General features: G+C 42.0%; 1 protein-coding gene across 3 annotated transcripts in view; it reads left to right on the top strand.

The window, feature by feature from the left end:
- The window catches only part of LOC111951873 (PDZ domain-containing protein 8), a 74,077-nt gene that overhangs the window by 23,510 nt on the left and 28,669 nt on the right, over nucleotides 1-21,898 (top strand). For all 3 annotated transcript variants that reach the window (XR_011474070.1, XM_023970166.2, XM_070434905.1), the window contains exons 2-3: nucleotides 639-767; nucleotides 8,277-8,379. Coding sequence is in view for 2 of the 3 variants with exons in the window: in XM_023970166.2 (XP_023825934.1) it covers nucleotides 639-767; nucleotides 8,277-8,379 (232 nt within the window). In the remaining variant the exon portion in view is untranslated. The remainder of the gene's footprint in view (nucleotides 1-638; nucleotides 768-8,276; nucleotides 8,380-21,898) is intronic.

The raw sequence follows: 21,898 nt of genomic DNA, 5'->3' as shown, positions 1-21,898 counted from the left end.
TCTCCCCCACTTTTCCTCATCTCCCCATCCTCCTCCTCATCATCCATCCCTCTTTACTTTTTCAACTCAGCCTACTTTGTGCCGATGCTGATGTGTAGGTGTTGTGATGAAGCAGTCAATAGCAGCTTTAGCATACATTTTAGTCAGTTGGTTATCTCCTTATCACTGAGCCCGTGTTCAGTCACTCAAGTGAAACAATCCTGAGGATGATGACAAAGCAGAGACGCTAACCGGTTCTGTGTCTGTTAAACTATTGCCGTGGGCTAACAGCACATAATCTGAAACGTAGACAGTAGCGAGTTAGCACCGGATGTCCTCAGGGCTTTGCTTCTCAACTTCTCCAGCAGTATGGTGGTTAGAAAAGCAGAACTAAGAAGAAGTGTTTTAAGCAATGCTTAATCGCTGAATCAAATTGCTGATACAGTAGTGTTTGGGATTTGAGGGAAGTGATCACAAGTGCTCTGTTATTTTCTTCCCCCAGTGGAAAAGCCATAGGCCTATGCATAGATTGTCAAAAACTGCTCAATGAAGTGTTGAATCCCTCTGTCGTTATGTTCACACTGAAATCACTAGCAGTATACAACAAATGGACAACCATTTTCTAATTTAATCATTGTCTGTTATGTGTTTTTTTACAGATACAAACCCTTTTTCCCGTTCCAAGTGCAACCTCCTATCGGGTCTTCCGCCTGTGACTTGGACCTCTCCGTTCAGGACTCAGGATTGGTGGAGGGACGGCTTAGGGTCACCCTTGTTGAATGTAGCAGGTAGGATGTCTCATTCCCTGTTTACATCGTGACATATTTCATTTCGCCTTACGTCATCTTGACGGAATCTTGCCCCATTACATAACGGACAAGAGTAGTGTTTGTAACACAAGATGTTGGAGACCCTCTCTGTTGTCAAAGATAGCATTTATTTTATTCAAAACAGGATAAATATTGTTTTAAGTGATAATAAAACATGTTTTGTTTAGTTACTTTTTCTTCAACTTGTTTCTCTAATTTTATAGCAAGTCAAGCTTGCCTGCACTGCAGCTAGCTAGCTAGATGCTAGGCTAGGTTGAAGATACCATTGTAGCTTGCGACGTCCACCTAATAATTATCATCAAAAACAAATGTCATTACCATCACAATCAACTTAAACAGGAAGCAACTGTCATATAATATAATTGGCTCACAGCTAATGTGTATTATTTAACATGACTACTAAATTTGTGCTCACTTATAGGAATGGGTCATTGTTTACAAGTTGCTAGCTATCCCATAAAGCCCTCAATATTTTAATCTTCTGTAGTTTGGCAACTTCCTGTTCTTCGACGGACTCTGGCTGGACTTTAGACGATGCAATGTTTGAACATATTTAAAGTATGCGGCGTCTGTCTCGCAACGGAGCCTTCAACCGCAAGGTGGAGTGCTTATGGGTAATGTGAACCAGGATTCTGTCTTGGGAACACGGGGAGGGGGGATATTTCCCAATGCATCACAGCAATACCTTGCTTTTTCAGAGATGATATGAGAATATAATTATACACACACTGAGCCAACAGTGTTACGGTTCTAAGAGGCCTATTGGGACTAAGAGCAGGTAATGCTATTGATCATTATTAGTAGTTCTACAGTACTTGCAGTTTGTCTGCAGTCTCCACAGCTTTTCTGCACAGGGATACAATATACTGTGTGTAACTTATACAGTTGCGGACAATTAGTGCCTTTGGAAAGTATTCAGACCCATTGACTTTTTCGACATTTTCTTACGTTACAGCCTTATTCTAAAATGTATTAAATAAAAAAGTCCTCAGCAATTTGGAAAGGCACACCTGTCTATATAAGGTCCCACAGTTGACAGTGCATGTCAGAGCAAAAACCAAGCCAAGAAGTCGAATGAATTGTCTGTAGAGCTCCGTGACAGGATTGTGTCGGCACAGATCTGGGGAAGGGTACCAAAAAATGTCTGCAGCATTGAAGGTCCCCATGAACACAGTGGCATCCATCATTCTTAAATCTAATTCTAATTCTTCTATGTATGAGTGGTGCCCTCTACCAACTGCTGCTTTCAGATCTCGCCGTAGGTTTTGGATGTGATTCCGATACCGACCCTTCGCTGGCCACTCCAGAACAGTCCAACATGTTTGGGGCCTGGTCCTGCTGGAAGATCCACAGCCTTCAATGGAAACCCAGTTTTTGGACACAAGGTTTAACTTTGGACTCTAAAACACCTTGAAAATCTGCTGATTTCATGATGCCTTGCACGTGTTCAAGGCCTCTAGTACCAGAGGCAGAAAAGCAACCCCACTATATTATCAAACCTCGCCATGTTTGATTGTAGAGAAGGTGTTCTTTTCATTGAATGCTTAATTTGGTTTTCGGTATTCACAGCGCTGATCTGAGCTAGCTCTACATTTGTTTCAATGGTCCACAGCAGTTTCCCCAGGATTTAAGCTTTAGGTGGTGTTTTGATATGTTCAATGAGGCTTTCTTGTGTCTCTTTCAGTAGTGGGGTCTTCCTATGTTTACCAACGACCACATGAAACGTTCAAAGAAAATCATACCCTCCCTAAAATCATACATGGGGAGGGTCAGTAATGCTGTGCTAAGCTGCCTCTGGTAATGGGGGCGTTGAACGTGTGCAAGACATCATGAAAACAGCAGATTGTCAAGGTGTTTTGGAGTGCAATGTTCAACCTTGTGTCCAAAAACTGGATCTCTGTTAAAGGTTGTGGGTTTTCTAGCTGGACAACAACCCCAAACACACATCAAAAGCACCTTGGAATGGTTCAAGAACAAGCGCTGGACTGTTCTGGAGTTGCCAGCAAAGAGTCCAGATCTGAATCACATCTATAACCTATGGTGGGAGATGAAAACAGCAGTTGGAGGGCACTCAAACATTGATAAATTAGAGCAGTTGAAAAGTGTGCCAACTTGCCAGTAGAAATGTGCAGAAAGCTCATTGATGGCTACAATAAGCATTTGTTGGCAGTTCTCTTATCCAATGGCTCTGCAACCAAGTACTAGCTTCAGGGTGGCAATAATTTTGTTCAAGCCATTTTGTCTTAAGTTTACAATTTTCATTTAGAAAATAAAGTTAACATAAATAGAATGTAATATAACTGGTAACGTAGTGTCTGTCAACAGACTGGAATGCGACGACTAATGAGGAACTTCGGTCCGGGGCGCAGATTGTTCAACACTGATCATTTGGAAAAATCTAGATTTTTCAGGTGTTCGCATCTTTCAAATTTTGGAAAGACTGTCTCGTATGTTGCAAAGAGAGGGGGGTGGAGCTACCGCTCTGTGTCTGCCTCTCGTTCGTTCTAGTATATTTTCTTACATGTCTCCCTTAGAATTGAATCAAGCATCTTACGCAATATTTTAGTTCTGGGTTTCTCAGATTACATCTGCGTTAAAAGGGGCTAAAACAGTCTGGACTATATCTAGACCTTGCATTTTTCACCACTGTGCTAGGTGTCCAATCCTGCTCTTGGTAAAGGCTCTGGCCACACCCATGAAGGAAATACATCACGAATAAACTTAATCAGCAAGGCTACACATTTACCAGGTAATTTAGTTACCTTCTGCTCAAAGTAGCCTAACCCATTTGGGTAACAATGCCTTGCACAGTTAAAAAGCAGGGTGTTTGTATTTAGGTAGGTCATGTATCTCTTCTCTAGTCTCCCCTACCTTCCTAAAACACAGCCACATCTCCTCTGGGCCAATGACAACTTAAACATGTCAGCTCTGGGCCTGAGAAGTGTCTCCTCCACCCTGTCCTGATGGCGGTGTAAGTCTTTGTTGTGTTGTTTGGGTCTAGTAGTGGAGTGGCTGCAAGACTGTAGGACACCAGAAAAGCTCCTCATTAATAATACACAGTCCTTGCCCATTATGAGGCCAGGCCCAAGCTATGGCTGGCTGGCACTTCTATCCTTACAGCTGCTGCAAATGGATACCCTCTTACCTCACTGGGCGCAGCCAGATATGTCTGACAATGACGCCCATCCACTTCAATTTACACAGGCTCTACCGTGCCTAATATTGCGTTTGTCCCTGTAGGATTCCATTGGGATGGAGCCAAATGAAACCGAACTGCGAGATAGTCTTTGTTTTTCTGAATAGGCAATGCATTTTTAAGAGGAGGAATAAAAGGTTGTTGATAATCAGAGGAGCATCATAATATTCTAAATAGACCTGAAATGATCAGTGAATTGGTTCAGATGAATATTTTATAGATTGTAAATAGCAACAAGACCATTTTAAACTGCCTGTCATGTTCTTTATTTTTATGTTCTCTTAGTTTTGATTGGTTACTTTCTGTCTGTTGGTTGCTGCCAACTGACAGTGAAAAACCTCTTAATGTAATGATAGCATGCTTGCTTTCTCTTGCCTACCATGCATCCACCATATACTGTATACAGTTGAAGTCAGAAGTTTACATACACCTTAGCCAAATACATTTAAAATCCGTTTTTCACAATTCCTGACATTTAATCCTAGTGAAGATTCCCTGTCTTAGGTCAGTTAGGATCACCACTTTATTTTAAGAATGTGAAATGTCAGAATAATAGTGGAGGGAATGATTTATTTCAGCCTTTATTTCTTTCATCACATTCCCAGTGGGTCAGAAGTTTACATACAATCCAATCCCTCCTACAGCAAAGCACCCCCACAACATGATGCTGCCACCCCCGTGCTTCACGGTTGGGATGGTGTTCTTCGGCTTGCAAGCCTCCCCCTTTTTCCTCCAAACATAACGATGGTCATTATGGCCAAACAGTTCTATTTTTGTTTCATCAGACCAGAGGACATTTCTCCAAAAAGTATGATCTTTGTTCCCATGTGCAGTTGCAAACCATAGTCTGGCTTTTTTTATGGTGGTTTTGGTGCAGTGGCTTCTTCCTTGCTGAGTGGCCTTTCAGGTTATGTCGATATAGGACTCGTTTTACTGTGGAAAAATATGCTTTTGTGCCTGTTTCCTCCAGCATCTTCACAAGGTCTTTTGCTGCTGTTCTGGGATTGATTTGCACTTTTCGCAAACAAAGTACGTTCACCTCTAGGAGACAGAACGCATCTCCTTCCTGAGCGGTATTTTTTATTTTTTTAAACCTTTTTATATAACTAGGCAAGTCAGTTAAGTACAAATTCTTATTTTCAATGACGGCCTAGGAACAGTGGGTTAACTGCCTTGTTCAGGGGCAGAACGACAGATTTTTACCTTGTCCGCTCGGGGATTCGTTCTTGCAACCTTTCGGTTACTAGTCCAACGCTCTAACCACGAGGATACCTGACGCACAAATGTATGACGGCTGCATGGTCCCATAGTGTTTATACTTGCGTACTATTGTTTGTACAAATGAACGTAGTACCTTCAGGCGTTTGGAAATTGCTCCCAAGGATGATCCAGACTTGTGGAGGTCTACAATTTTTCTTTCTGAGGTCTTGGATGATTTCTTTTGATTTCCCAATGATGTCAAGCAAAGAGGCACTGAGTTTGAAGGTAGGCCTTGAAATACATCCTCAGGTACACCTCCAATTGACTCAAATGATGTCAATTAGCCTATCAGAAGCTTCTAAAGCCATGACATCATTTTCTGGAATTTTCCAAGCTGTTTAAAGGCACAGTCAACTTAGTGTATCTAACCTTCTGACCCACTGGAATTGTGATACAGTGAATTATAAGTGAAATAATCTTTCTGTAAACTATTGTTGGAAAAATGACTTGTGTCATGCACAATGTAGATGTCCTAACCGAATTGCCAAAACTATAGTTTGTTAATAAGAAATTTGTGGAGTGGTTGAAAAACGAGTTTTAATGACTCCAACCTAAGTGTATGTAAACTTCCGACTTGTACAGTACAGTCGTGGCCTGTACAGTCGTGGCCAAAAGTTTTGAGAATGACACAAATATAAATTTTCAGTCTGCTGCCCCACTTTGTATGATTGCAATTTGCATATACTCCAGAATGTTATGAAGAGTGATCAGATGAATTGCAATTAATTGCAAAGTCCCTCTTTGCCATGCAAATGAACTGAATCCCCAAAAAACATTTCCACTGCATTTCAGCCCTGCCACAAAAGGACCAGCTGACATCATGTCAGTGATTCTCTCGTTAACACAGATGTGAGTGTTGACGAGGACAAGGCTGGAGATCACTTTGTCATGCTGATTGAGTTCGAATAACAGACTGGAAGCTTCAAAAGGAGGGTGGTGCTTGGAATCATTGTTCTTCCTCAGCCAACCATGGTTACCTGCAAGGAAACACGTGCCGTCATCATTGCTTTGCACAAAAAGGGCTTCACAGGCAAGGATATTGCTGCCAGTAAGATTGCACCTAAATCAACCATTTATCGGATCATCAAGAACTTCAAGGAGAGCGGTTCAATTGTTGTGAAGAAGACTTCAGGGCGCCCAAGAAAGTCCAGCAAGCACCAGGACCGTCTCCTAAAGTTGATTCAGCTGCGGGATCGGGGCACCACCAGTACAGCACTTGCTCAGGAATGGCAGCAGGCAGGTGTGAGTGCATCTGCACGCACAGTGAGGCAAAGACTTTTGGAGGATGGCTTGATGTCAAGAAGGGCAGCAAAGAAGCCACTTCTCTCCAGGAAAAACATAAGGGACTGACTGATATTCTGCAAAAGGTACAGGGATTGGACTGCTGAGGACTGAGGTAAAGTAATTTTCTCTTAATCCCCTTTCCGATTGTTTTTGGCATCCGGAAAAAAGCTTGTCCGGAGAAGACAAGGTGAACGCTACCATCAGTCCTGTGTCATGCCAACAGTAAAGCATCCTGAGACCATTCATGTGTGGGGTTGCTTCTCAGCCAAGGGAGTGGGCTCACTCACAATTTTGCCTAATAACACAGCCATGAATAAAGAATGGTACCAACACATCCTCCGAGAGCAACTTCTCCCCACCGTCCAGGAACAGTTTGGTGACGAACAATGCCTTTTCCAGCATGATGGAGCATCTTGCCATAAGGCAAAAGTGATAACTAAATGGCTCGGGGAACAAAACATCAATATTTTGGGTCCATGGTCAGGAAACTCCCCAGACCTTAATCCCATTGAGAACTTGTGGTCAATCCTCAAGAGGCGGGTGGACAAACAAAAATCTCCAAATTCTGACAAATTGATTATGCAAGAATGGGCTGCCACCAGTCAGGATGTGGCCCAGAAGTTAATTGACAGCATGCCAGGGCGGATTGCAGAGGTCTTGAAAAAGAAGGGTCAATACTGCAAATATTGACTCTTTGCATCAACTTCATGTAATTGTCAATAAAAGCCTTTGACACTTATGAAATGCTTGTAATTATACTTCAGTATTCCATAGTAACATTTGACAAAAATATCTAAAGACACTGAGGCAGCAGACTTTGTGAAAATTAATATTTGTGTCATTCTCAAAACTTTTGGCCACGACTTTATATAATACATGAATTTGAAAACATTATTGTGTTTTGGTAACTTATTTAAAGCCAGGCACTGGCTAGTGAACCAGTTTAGACACTGGTCAAGACAGAAGGGTGTCCAAAGTTTAAGTGGCCAGATTTGACCTCAATTTTTAAAGGAGTTTGACAAAATTATAATCAGTCAGTGACTGGCAGGATTAGGTTGTCAAGTCTGTGTAAAATGTATTGTCTGTTACCAGCAGATGGAGACACAGTCAGCATATTGTTCATCCAGAATCCAGTATGTCATCTGCACATCCTGTATACAGATAGAGCTCAATTGAGTTAATGGGACAAGAACATACATATCCAGTGGTGTAATTGAGGCAAATAAAAATAGTTACTACTGTTTCTTTGTTTACTTTTTGAAACACTTGTCAATTGTGTTTTTATGACTTTAAAATAAGTTGAAACTATCATTTTCAATTAGGTCTACCTACTGTATATTGTAGAAAGTCATCCTGCAATATAAATAGTTAAACACTTCAAATGCGCATCTAATACTGCTTTACCTTAGTATTTTACTATTTTTTGGTGTATTTTCATCACTTCACAAAAGGGCAGCAATAGCCTTGACAGTGTTTGCTTCAGTATCCTTGTACCATTGGTCAGGGGTCTCTGATGCATCCTAGTAGTACCTGAAAACACTTGTCCCAGCCCAAATAATTTGGTTCGTCTACAGTGGCATCAAGGTCTTTCAAGTGTGTACGTCTGTATTTTAAATATATTGTTAAATATTGTTACATAGGCAATGCACTACACATAGGGAGACGGAGAGAGTCAGCAACGATGTACTGTCTAAAATTAGCTTTTTCTTCTCTAATTTCTCCCTCAGGCTTTTTATCCTGGGCTCGTACGACAGAGAGACCTACGTGCACTGCACCTTTGAGCTGAGCAGCCACGAGTGGAAAGAGAAAACACGCAGCTCCATCAAAACGGTGGGCTTCTTTAAGATACTGTCCCCCCCCACTCCCCCCATGTAAAACAACACCAGTCATCTTTCTTAAAGACCACCCAAGCGTAATGCCTATTTGTCAGACAAAGAGCCAGAGGGCTACTGACACATGTTTGATCCGCCATGTTCAACTAGGGGAGCTAGGGAATCATAGGTTTTTCCTTAAGAAGAACAACAAGCAGTATCGTATTGGTACTCCATGTTATTTTTGTGTTCCTAATCAATTGTCACAATATGACAATAGTGTTTAATTTCTTATAGATGAGTTACATTTGTGACACATTAATTGGCTGGTACAAAACACCTAATGGTGACATTTACCGGTTTCACTGATGGTATATTTTTATTCAAAGATATTAACATGATCGAGACCATAGTCATTAGAGAAGAAGCATGGAATACTTGATCTATTGATTCAAAACTTTTATTGTCCCCCATCTGAAGTCAATTTCCCCCAGTGACATTTTGAAAGCAACAAAAATAATCGAGCCTAAGAGCAAACCTTTTCTAATTGCAGCAATTCAGAGATATTAACATTATAACATGGGACTTGTTCGGAAGTGACTAATGACTGTTTGAGACGAAAATGGCAAGTCTAATTACTGACCATCACTCACACATAATGTTATTATGTTGAGGCAGCTTCCATCCTGTCCAGCAGAGGGCAATGCCACTATAACATTTGTTCCTCGCTTCATCGCTTGCAAAAATAAAGGGTCATTTTCAGTAAAATAGTTCATATCAGTAATCCTCATTTACTGTATGTGCTCTCAGTAAGCCATGTGTTCTAGCATGCCACGATCTGTAAGTTACAGTTGTGTGTGTGATATTTGTGTTGAAGAGAGAAAGACCATCTCAAATAATTTTCAACAGGCTTTCATTGGAAAGTGAGACCCAGTTTTATCTCTACCATCACATTTTCTCATATAAAGCTTGGTTGGGTGTAATAGCCTTTGGAGCCTTTGGAGTCACCTTTGGAAAGTGTAGTCACGTCCAGGTTCTGTCATTATCAACGGCGACCCTGGAGCAATTAAGTGCCTAGATCAAGGGCACATCGACAGATTTTTCACCTTGTCGGCTCTGGGATTCAAACTGCCGACCTTTCGGTTACTGGCCCAATGCTCTAACCGCTAGGCTACCTGCCTGCAATAAAAGCTATGACTCTCAGACATGCTACAACACAATTTCTTCAACATTCCTTCCAATGTACAACCCATCAACTGTAGCCGCTGAGGTAAGTGTTCAACTTGACCAATATGGCTGTCACCCGGGGTGTCCCTCTAATGACATCCTCTTCAGACAGAGTGCTGTAGCTAGCTCTCCATTAATATGCAACCTAGAGATGCAGATGCAAGGTGGCATTTGGGCCGTTGTATCAGCCTCTTGCAGCTTGTGTCCCAAGCAGGACCATGCTAAGGATTAAAGGCGATACCATCTTAAAAAAGGTCACTCTCCCTTTCTCTCTCTGCATATTCCTTTGCATTTTTATTCCAAGAATGATCGCTGGAGATGAGGCCCAACTATCCTCTGAACAAGGCTCTCTGTGTGGCACATGTATGTTAATGCACTGAACAAAAATATAAACACAACATTTAAATTGTTGGTCCCATGTTTCATGAGCTGAAATAGAAGATCCCAGAAATGTTCCATATACACAAAAAGCTTATTTTGCGCCAAAATTAGTTTACATCCCTGTTAGTGAGCATTTGTCCTTTGCCAAGATAATCCATCCGTCTGACAGGTGTGGCATATCAAGAAGCTGATTAAACAGCATGAACATTACAAAGGTGCACCTTGTGTACAATAAAAGGCCACTACAAAATGTGCAGTTGTCACACAACACAATGTCACAGATGTCTCAAGTTTTGAGGGAGCATGCAATTGGCATGCTGACTGCAGGAATGTCCACCAGACCTGTTGCCAGAGAATTAAATGTTCATTTCTCTACCATAAGTAAAAACGCCTCTGTCGTTTTTAGAGAATTTGGCAGTACGTCCAACTGGCCTCACAACCGCAGATCATGTGTTACAACGCCAGCCCAAGATCTCCACATCCGGTTTCTTCACCTACGGGATTGTCTGAGACCAGCCACCCAGACAGCTGATGAAACTGTGGGTTTGCACAACTGAAGAATTTCAGCGCAAACTGTCAGAAACCATCTCAGGGAAGCTCATCTGCGTGCTCGTCCTCACAAGGGTCTTGACCTGACTGCAGTTTGGCATCATAACCGACTTAAGTGGGAAAATGCTCACCTTCGATGGTTGCTTGCACAGATGAATTCCGGTTTCAACTGTACCGGGCAAATTGCAGACAGTGTGTATGGCGTCGTGTGGGCGAGCGGTTTGCTGAAATCAACGTTGTGAACAGAGCGCCCCATGGTGGCGGGTGGGGTCATGGTATGTGCAGGCATATGCTACGGACAGTGAACACAATTGCATTTTGGCAATGGCAATTCGAATGCACAGAGATATACCGTGACGAGATCCTGAGGCCCATTGTTGTGCCATTCATCCCCCACCATCACCTCATGTTTCAGCATGGTAATGCACGGCCCCATGTTGCAACGATCTGTACATAATTCCTGGAAGTTGAAAATGTCCCAGTTCTTCCAAGGTCTTTATACTCACCAAACTGGCTCTAACCAGAATAGAAAGAGTGGGAGGCCCCGGTGCACAACTGAGCAAGAGAACAAGTACATTAGTGTCTAGTTTGAGAAACAGACGCCTCACAAGTCCTCAACTGGCAACTTCATTAAATAGTACCCGCAAAACACCAGTCTCAATGTCAACAGTGAAGAGGCGACTGAGATGCAGTGCCGTAGACCACTGCGTCCGTGTGTGTTAACTATTTAACTGTACTAGAATGCTTTTTAAAGGCTGCAAATTAAATACAGTGGGGCAAAAAATGAGGGAAAAAATCCAGAAAATCACATTGTAGGGTTTTTAAGGAATTTATTAGCAAATTATGGTGGAAAATAAGTATTTGGTCAATAACAAAAGTTTCTCAATACTTTGTTATATACCCTTTGTTGGCAATGACAGAGGTCAAACGTTTTCTGTAAGTCTTCACAAGGTTTTCACACACTGTTCCTGGTATTTTGGCCCATTCCTCCATGCAGATCTCCTCTAGAGCAGTGATGTTTTGGGGCTGTTGCTGGGCAACACGGACTTTCAACTCCCTCCAAAGATTTTCTATGGGGTTGAGATCTGGAGACTGGCTAGGCCACTCCAGGACCTTGAAATGCTTCTTACGAAGCCACTCCTTCGTTGCCCGGGCGGTGTGTTTGGAATCATTGTCATGCTGAAAGACCCAGCCACGTTTCATCTTCAATGCCCTTGCTGATAGAAGGAGGTTTTCACTCAATCTCACGATACATGGCCCCATTCATTCTTTCCTTTACACGGATCMGTCGTCCTGGTCCCTTTGCAGAAAAACAGCCCCAAAGCATGATGTTTCCACCCCCATGCTTCACAGTAGGTATGGTGTTCTTTGGATGCAACTCAGCATTCTTTGTCCTCCAAACACGACGAGTTGAGTTATTACCAAAAAGTTATATTTTGTTTTCATCTGACCATATGACATTCTCCCAATCTTCTTCTGGATCATCCAAATGCTCTCTAGCAAACTTCAGACGGGCCTGGACATGTACTGGCTTAAGCAGGGGGACACGTCTGGCACTGCAGGATTTGAGTCCCTGGCGGCGTAGTGTGTTACTGATGGTAGGCTTTGTTACTTTGGTCCCAGCTCTCTGCAGGTCATTCACTAGGTCCCCCCGTGTGGTTCTGGGATTTTTGCGATCTTGTGATCATTTTGACCCCACGGGGTGAGATCTTGCGTGGAGCCCCAGATCGAGGGAGATTATCAGTGGTCTTGTATGTCTTCCATTTCCTAATAATTGCTCCCACAGTTGATTTCTTCAAACCAAGCTGCTTACCTATTGCAGATTCAGTCTTCCCAGCCTGGTGCAGGTCTACAATTTTGTTTCTGGTGTCCTTTGACAGCTCTTTGGTCTTGGCCATAGTGGAGTTTGGAGTGTGACTGTTTGAGGTTGTGGACAGGTGTCTTTTATACTGATAAGTTCAAACAGGTGCCATTAATACAGGTAACGAGTGGAGGACAGAGGAGCCTCTTAAAGAAGTTACAGGTCTGTGAGAGCCAGAAATCTTGCTTGTTTGTAGGTGACCAAATACTTATTTTCCACCATAATTTGCAAATAAATTCATAAAAAATCCTACAATGTGATTTTCTGGATTTATTTTCTCATTTTGTCTGTCATAGTTGAAGTGTACCTATGATGAAAATTACAGTCCTCTCTCATCTTTTTAAGTGGGAGAACTTGCACAATTGGTGGCTGACTAAATACTTTTTTGCCCCACTGTATATATTTTTTTGGGGCAAGGAAAATATTGGATATCGGTATATCCCAAAATGATCCTATCGGTGCATCACTATAAAACATGGCACAAACATTATAGGGCACAGACAACAGCACAAAGGGCAAGAAGGTAGAGACAACAATACATCCCGCAAAGCAGCCACAACTGTCAGTAAGAGTGTCCATGTTTGAGTCTTTGAATGAAGAGATTGAGAATAAACTGTCCAGTTTGAGTGAGTGAGTGCAGCTCGTTCCATTCTCTAGCTGCAGCGAACTGAAAAACATGAACAATGTCTACACTGCATTTCTGATCAATTTGATGTTATTTTAATGGCCAATTTTATTTTTTTTCAAAAACAAGGACATTTCTAAGTGACCCCAATCTTTTGAACGGTGGTGTGATACATTTATTTTACAGAGACAGTATATTTTACATGAGTTATCTTTAGTTTGTTTTTAGTCTCTTCCTTCAGCTAACCCCTCCATCTATCTCTGAAGACCATCCAGTTTTGATTTCTATTTGTCATATATTTTTCAACAGTGTTGTGATGTGTCACAAGTTCAGTACCTCTTTATTCTCAGCATTTTTACAGATTTTACATTTTGCTAAAATTATTATTATATTATTGATCGATTGACTATGAATTTTTAAATCACCCAGCCTTATTCTAAAATGGACCAATGTTTTGTTTCTTCTCAATCTACACACAATACCCCATAATGACAAAGCAAAAGCAGGTTGCTAGATTTATTTTTGCCGGTTATAAAAAATAAAAACAAACTCGGCAACAAAAAAAAACGTCCTCTCACTGTCAATTGCCTTTATTTTCAGCAAACTTAACGTGTAAATATTTGTATGAACATAAGATTCAACAACTGAGACATCAACTGAACAAGTTCCACAGACATGTGACTAACAAAAATTTAATAATGTGTCCCTCAACAAAGGGGGGTCAAAATCAAAAGTAACAGTCAGTATCTGGTGTGGCCGCCAGCTGCATTAAGTACTGCAGTGCATCTCCTCCTCATGGACTGCACCAGATTTGCCAGTTCTTGCTGTGAGATGTTACCCCACTCTTCCACCAAGGCACCTGCAAGTTCCCAGACATTTCTGGGGGGAATGGCCCTAGCCCTCACTCTCCGATCCAACAGGTCCCAGACATGCTCAATGGGATTGAGATCTGGCCATGGCAGATCACTGACATTCCTGTCTTGCAGGACATCACGCACAGAATGAGCAGTATGGCTGGTGGCATTGTCATGTTGGAGGGTCATGTTAGGATGCTGTCTCTTATACACATCTAGATGTGTATAAGAGACAGCGACTGTGTAACGCTCAATCCTTTGACGATAAACGCGAATCCGATCATCACCCCTGGTGAGACAAAACTGCGACTCGTCAGTGAAGAGCACTTTTTGCCAGTCCTGTCTGGTCCAGCGACGGTGGGTTTGTGCCCATAGGCGACGTTGTTGCCGGTGATGTCTGGTGAGGACCTGCCTTAAAACAGGCCTAGAAGCCCTCAGTCCAGCCTCTCTCAACCTATTGCGGACAGTCTGAGCACTGATGGAGGGATTGTGCATTCCTGGTGTAACTCGAGCAGTTGTTGTTGCCATCCTGTACCTGTCCCGCAGGTGTGATGTTCGGATGTACCGATCCTTTGCAGGTGTTGTTAGACGTGGTCTGCCACTGCGAGGACGATCAGCTGTCCGTCCTGTCTCCCTGTAGCGCTGTCTTAGGTGGCTCACGATACGGACATTGCAATTTATTTGCCACATCTGCAGTCCTCATGCCTCCTTGCAGCATGCCTAAGGCACGTTCACGCAGATGAGCAGGGACCCTGGGCATCTTTCTTTTGGTTTTTTTCAGAGTCAGTAGAAAGGCCTCTTTAGTGTCCTAAGTTTTCATAACTGTGACCTTAATTGTCTACCGTCTGTAAGCTGTTTGTGTCTTAATGACCGTTCCACGGGTGCATGTTCATTACTTGTTTATGATTCATTGAACAAGCATGGGAAACAGTGTTTAAACCCTTTACAATGAAGATCTGTGATGTTTTTTGGATTTTTACTAATTATCTTTGAAAGACAGGGTCCTGAAAAAGGGACGTTTTTGCTGAGTTTATCACATTTATATAAGTATTCTGACCATTTACTCAGTACTTTTTTGAATCACCTTTGGCAGTGATTACAGCTTCGAGTCTTCTTGGGTATGATGCTACAAGCTTGGCACACCTGTATTTGGGGAATTTCTCCCATTCTCTGCAGATCTTCTCAAGCTCTGTCAGGTAGGATGGGGAGCGTTGCTGCACAGCTTTTTTCAGGTCTCTCCAGAGAGGTTCGATCGAGTTCAAGTCTGGGTCTGGCTGTGCCACTCAAGAACATTCAGACTTGTCCTGAAGTCACTCCTGCGTTGTCTTGGTTGTGTGCTTAGGGTCGTTGTCCTGTTGGAAGGTAAACCTTCGCGCTCTGGAGCAGGTTTTCATCAAGGATCTCTCTGTACTTTGCTCCGTTCATCTTTGCCTCGATCCTGACTAGTCTCCCAGTCCCTGCCGCTGAAAAACATCCCCACTGCATGATGCTGCCACCACTGCTTCACTGTAGGTTGCCTCCAGACGTGATGATTGGCATTCAGGCCAAATAGTTCAATCTTGGTTTTGTCAGACCAGAGAATCTTGTTTCTCATGGTCTGAGAGTCTTTAGGTGCCTTTTGACAACTCCCAAGCGTGCTGTCATGTGCCTTTTACTGAGGAGTGGCTTCCGTCTGGCCACTACAATAAAGGCCTGATTGGTTGAGTGCTGCAGAGATGGTTGTCCTTCTGGAAGGTTCTCCCATCTCCACAGAAGAACACTAGAGCTCTGTCAGAATGACCATTGGGTTCTTGATCACCACCCTGACCAAGGTCCTTCTTCGATAGCTCAGTTGGGACAGGCGGCCAGATCTAGGAGGAGTCTTGGTGGTTCTGAACAACTTCCATTTAAGAATGATGGATGCCACTGTGTTGTTGGGGACCTTCACAACTGCAGACATTTTTTGGTACTCTTCCCTAGTTCTGTGCCTCGACACAATCCTGTCTCTGAGCTCTACGGACAAATCCTTGGACCTCATAGCTTGGTTTTTGCCCTGACATGCCCTGTCAACTGTGCGACCTTATAGATAGGTGTGTGCCTTTCCAAATCATGTCCAATCAATTGAGTTTACCACAGGTGGTCTCCAATCAAGTCATAGAAACCTCTCAAGGATGATCAATGGAAACAGGATGCACCTGAGCTCAATTTTGAGTCCCATAGCAAAGGGTCTGAATTATATAAATAAGGTATTTCAGTTTTAAATTTTTTAATACATTTGCAAAAAATTCTAAACCAGGTTTCACTTTGTCATTATGGGATATTGTGTGTAGATTGCTGAGTTTTTCAAAATCCATTTTAGATTAGGGCTGTAATGTAGGAAAATGTGGAAAAAGTCAAGGGGTCTGAATGCTTTCCGAAGGCACTGTATATGGCACAGCTGTACATTTTTTGGTGCTTAAATGAGACTCGTATACTTTTTTATTTAACCAATTGTGGTCTTTAATGCAATGCCAGCAGACAATTTTCTTACTTTGTTCCCCATTTTTGCGGTAATCCACCAAATGTTTATTGAACGAAAATAGTATTTTGTCATATTGAGTAGTGTTGTGTGGTCACAGTTGTATATCAGAGTATAGTTTGATTTAATATTACAGTATTACTGGTAAGTTACTGTGATCCAGGATAAGGTTTTTAAGTGGAATTTAATTTTAAACCTAGAATAGTTAAACAATTACTGAGCTTTCTGCTTCCCTTTTACCCTCACCTTGACCACACTTAGCCTACATTGCGTAATAACATTGGCTTTCCTTTCGTAATACTGATATTAGAAGCCTTTTCCATCCTGTTGTAGACTAGAGGGGTGCTCCCTTCCTTTACCCTCCTTCCTGACATCCCATAATACCCAGGCCAACCCCTGTAGTGTCCTCACGATCCTTCACCTAGTTCAATATGTAAAGTCCACTCAAACACCTGTGTGTAAGGGTGAGGGGACTTTGCGGGCTGTGGAGTAGATTTAGCCCTTTTCCATTGCCGAGCTGGGCTGGGTTTATTAGTGACAGGAGGCCTGTGGTGCGGGCTGCTCCACCAGGCGTGTTTGCACATCTGCCTCACTGATTCCATCATCAGCCATCATTTGGCCCTGAGTGCTGATGCTTCCTGACAGCCTAACAGGGGGGAAGACAACAGTGTACCAGCCACAGTGTTTATCTGTATGTCTTTTGTATATATATTATACATGTGTGCTTAAACTTTACATATGTATTTACATTTGTGTGGGTGTATCTTTAGTACCCTAATAATGTTAAAGCTGAAATACGCGTAAGGGTAATGGCGCCACTGTTCACCCCCAGCACATTTTTTTGTTTTGTTGATTAAACAGAGCGGGAAAAAACAGTGTTTGGTATTTGAAGTAACTTCTTTGTTGTAGTATCACAAATGGACATGGCAGTTTCACCATTAAGGATTCCTGCTTTAATGGTAAATAATTGCTTGATTGATTTCAACAAGATTTCATTTTAGATGGTTGTCCTGAAGGTGTGTGCTTAGATTAGAAAGTGATTGACTGAATGGCTATTTCTAAGAACTGATGTCTAGTTCTCCTCGGTGACAAAGGTGTCCTGGTTCAGTGCCGCGCGTGGGATCTTTCACATGAACACCCCCCCCTCCCCCCAAAAGCGAATCTTTTCCCATACATTAAGGGAAAGGCACTGCTCTGTTGATAGGATCGCCTCACCACAATGGTTATGACACTGAGAAAGAACACAGTGTTTTTTACCGCTAATACCATTTTATTTGTCGCGTACACAGATTAGAAGATTAGATTAGAAGATGTTAAAGCAAGTGCAGCGAAATGCTTATGTTTCTAGCTCCAACAGTGTAGTATAGTTACAATTGACCTTATTTTTGCGCCCAAAAACATAATACTTCCAGGTCAACTGTAATATGAATACCATTGTAAAGCGCAATTTCTCCCCTTTTTCCAGCAAAATCAATGACGAGACCTTCATACTGCTCGTCTGCATGATTGAAGAAGGCAATGAGCTCTGTCGGGTTTAAAAAATAAAAAAAATGGCGGTTGGGGAACGAAACCTACTGCGTGATAGGGAAAGGATAGGGAAAGCTGGGGTGAAACTGCTTTTTTCACCCGATCTGCCAACTTATCGCCTCTAAAATGTTAATAAACACTATAAAGAGTTTATATAATGTGTCATTATTTGAAGGTTTGTGTTGAATTTGAATCTGGTTTTTAGGGCGGCGCTTTATTTATCTTCAGAAGTAAACAGTGGCTATTGAGAGTCATGATGGCTTGCAGTGATGCATTCAGTTGTACAATTGACTAGGTATCCCCCCTTACCCTGTCCCTTTCTTGTTTTTAATGTGCGAGAGAAGCGCTACACCTGGTGGAGAGAGGCTGTACGACACAGAATGAGTTGCATTATGCATGCTGTACGTCACGTCATGACATGTCACAATTTAACGTACAGCGTTGTTTGAATGCCGTGGTTGCGCAAATTTGTACGGAATGGGGTTAGTCAACAGTAAGTGTCTAACAGTACAATACTAATACACAAATATTCCCCCCCCAAAAAAGAAATTAATATTAGAACTAGCAATGTCAGTCCAGAATATAAATATGCAGTGTGTATAGAACAGTATGGACAATACAGAAGTAGTACAAGTTATGTACAACAGTAGTTAAATAGGATGAGCTATGTTGAGATTACAGTATGTGTATATATTAAGTGAGTAATCAATTAGCTTAGTTTCTCAAAGATCTAATCACATTTGCACAAAATGTTGCAGGAATGCTAATCTTATCTGTTTCTAACTACAGAAATGATTTCAGAACAATAAACATTGTAAACATTATTAAAGTGACCAGTGTTCAATAACTGTATGTACATAGGTTAGCAGTCTCTAAGGTGCAGGGCATTGTACCAGGTGGGGGCCGGCTAATGATGACTGTTACAGCAGTCTAATGGCCTGGAGATAGAAGCTGTTTTTCAGACTCTTGGCCCCTGCTTTGATGCACCTGTACTGTCTCCTCCTGCTAGATTGTAGCAAGGTGAACAAGCTGTGGCTGAGGTCCTTGATGATCATCTTGGCCTTCCTGTTTACCGGGTGCTGTAGATGTCCTGGAGGGCCGGCAGTGTGCCCCCGATGATGCATTGGGCTGACCGCACCACCCTCTGGAGAGTCCTGCGGTTGCGGGTGGTGCAGTTGTCGTACCTGCGATGACCAAATGCTCTCAATAGTCCATCTGTAAAAGTTTGTAAGGGTCTTAGGGGCCAAGCCAAATTTCTTCAGTCTCCTGAAGGCGCTGTTGCGACTTCTTTACCACGGTGTTGATGTGGAGGGACCATTTCAGGTCCTGAGTGATGTGCACGCCGAGGAACTTGAAGCTTTTGACCCTCGACACTGCGTCCCTGTCGATGTGGATAGGGGCGTGCTCTCTCTGCTGACTCCTGTAGTCCACGTTCACCTACTTTGTTTTGTTGAGGGAGAGGTTATTTTCCTGGCACCACTTCGCCAGGGCTCTCACCTCCTCCCTGTAGGCTGTCTCATCGTTGTTGGTAATCAGACCAACTACTGTTGTGTCGTAAGCAAACTTGATGATTGAGTTGGAGATGTGCGTGGCCACTGGGGCTTTCCCCGACAAAAATAAAATACAAATCTTGGTCGACCGAAAGTCGTGTTTTTTAATAATGTGTTTTAATAATATTAAGTATATATGCATTGAGCGTGTCTGATGCTATAAGTTCACTGTTTGATGAAATAAGACACAAATTACTTGAGGGAGTCAGAGATCAAGATAACCAGAAGTGTAAAAAAAAATATATATGTTTTTTTAACTTAACCTGTCCCGACCATCCTCCTCCCACTCCTACTAGCTTTCGTAGATTTTGCCATCATTTGCTTGCTGTTTGAGGTGAAGAAAAAAATACTTTGAAGCTCCACAGCTCATTAGTGGTGGTGCATTAAGCCAATCAGAAATACTATCAGATCCCCAAATGGGCACATTTTTATGCCTACATTTGCGTGCAGGCCAGGAATCCTATAGGACCACTTCTATGCGTAACCAGTTGTGCGTCCTTACTCAACGTTGACAGGAGCGCTCCAAACAAAACAGTGACTAAGTTGACAACCCGTAAATAGAATGACATAAAGAAACTTGTTTCTCCACTCTGACAATGAGAACGTTAAGACTGGAATAATAATGTATTGATTGCATTAACAGACATGACCAAACATTGTAGATGAGAAATTATAGGAATTAACGGTAAATGTAATACTGGTGATCTATGTAATGGGGAATTGATAGACACTAACAATCAAACACAAACAATTCACACAATGAGGTGATGAAACAATGAATGTGCACAAATTGATGGGAGAGAGCACATTCTGGAGAGAGACGTGTAGCCACACTCCCCTTCTTGGACTGTGCCATCCCCACGGCCTAACAATGGATTAGAACACTGAGATGGGTGCGAAAAAGACGGGTGCGTCGTGAGCCATTAAAAAAATATATATATCTACGTACATAATGCAAATTAATTACTTAAAAATCATACAATGTGATTTTCTGGATTTTTGTTTTAGATTCCGTCTCTCACCGTTGAAGTGTACCTATGATTAAAAATTACAGACCTCTACATGCTTTGTAAGTAGGAAAACCTGCAAAATCGTCAGTGTATCAAATACTTGTTCTCCCCACTGTACGTACATACATACATACATACATACATACATACATACATACATACATACATACATACATACATACATACATACATACATACATACAGTACCAGTCAAAAGTTTGGACACATACTCATTCAAGGGGTTTTATTTATTATATTATTATAGAATAATAGTGAAGACATCAAAACTATGAAATAACACATATGGAATCATGTAGTAACCAAAAAAGTGTTAAACAAATCAAAATATATTTTATATTTTATATATAACTCTAATGAACTTACCCTCTGCAGCAGAGGTAACTGGTTCTTCCTTTTATGTGGCGGTCCTCATGAGAGCCAGTTTCATCATAGCACTTGATGGTTTTTGCAACTGCGCTTGAAGAAACGTTCGAAGTTCTTGAAATGTTCTGGATTGACTGACCTTATTGTCTTTAAAATAATGATTTACTCTTTGCTTTTTTGATCTGGTCTTGCCACAATATGGACATGGTATTTTTCCAAATAGGGCTATCTTCTGTATACTACCCCTACCTTGTCACAACACAACTGATTGGCCCAAACGCATTAAGAAGGAAAGAAATTACACAAATGAACTTTTAACCAGGCACACCTATTAATTGAAATGCATTCCAGGTGACTACCTCAAGAAGCTGGTTGAGAGAATGCCAAGAGTGTGCAAAGCTGTCATCAATGCAAAGGGTGGCTACTTTGAAGAATCTCAAAGTTAAACACTTTTTTTTCTTTCTTACTACATGATTCCATATGTGTTATTTCATAGATTTGATGTCTAAACTATTATTCTACAATGTAGAAAATAGTGAAATAAAGAAAAATCCTGGAACGAGTAGGTGTGTGCAAACTTTTGACTGGTACTGTATGTGTATGTAAACTCAGCAAAAAAAAGAACGTCCTCTCACTGTCAACTGCGTTTATTTTCAGCAAAATTAACGTGTAGATATTTGTATGAAAATAACAAGATTAAACAACAGACATGTGACTTACGTAAATTAAAGAATGTGGCCCTGAACAAAGGGGGGTCAAAAGTAACAGTCAGTATCTGGTGTAGCCACCAGCTGCATTAAGTACTGCAGTGCATCTCCTCCTCATGGACTGCACCAGATTTGCCAGTTCTTGCTGTGAGATGTAACCCCACTCTTCCACCAAGGCACCTGCAAGTTCCTGGATATTTCTGGGGGGAATGGCCCTAGCCCTCACCCTCCGATCCAACAGGTCCCAGATGTGCTCAATGGGATTGAGATCCGGGCTCTTCGCTGGCCATGGCTGAACACTGACATTCCTGTCTTGCAGGAAATCACGCACAGAACGAGCAGTATGGCTGGTGGCATTGTGATGCT

This window comes from Salvelinus sp. IW2-2015, linkage group LG25, assembly GCF_002910315.2.
Source record: "Salvelinus sp. IW2-2015 linkage group LG25, ASM291031v2, whole genome shotgun sequence".
In the NCBI taxonomy this organism is placed as follows: domain Eukaryota; kingdom Metazoa; phylum Chordata; class Actinopteri; order Salmoniformes; family Salmonidae; genus Salvelinus; species Salvelinus sp. IW2-2015.
The sequence above is the reverse complement of the archived record's forward strand: the minus strand, read 5'-3'. Positions and strand labels throughout refer to the sequence as shown.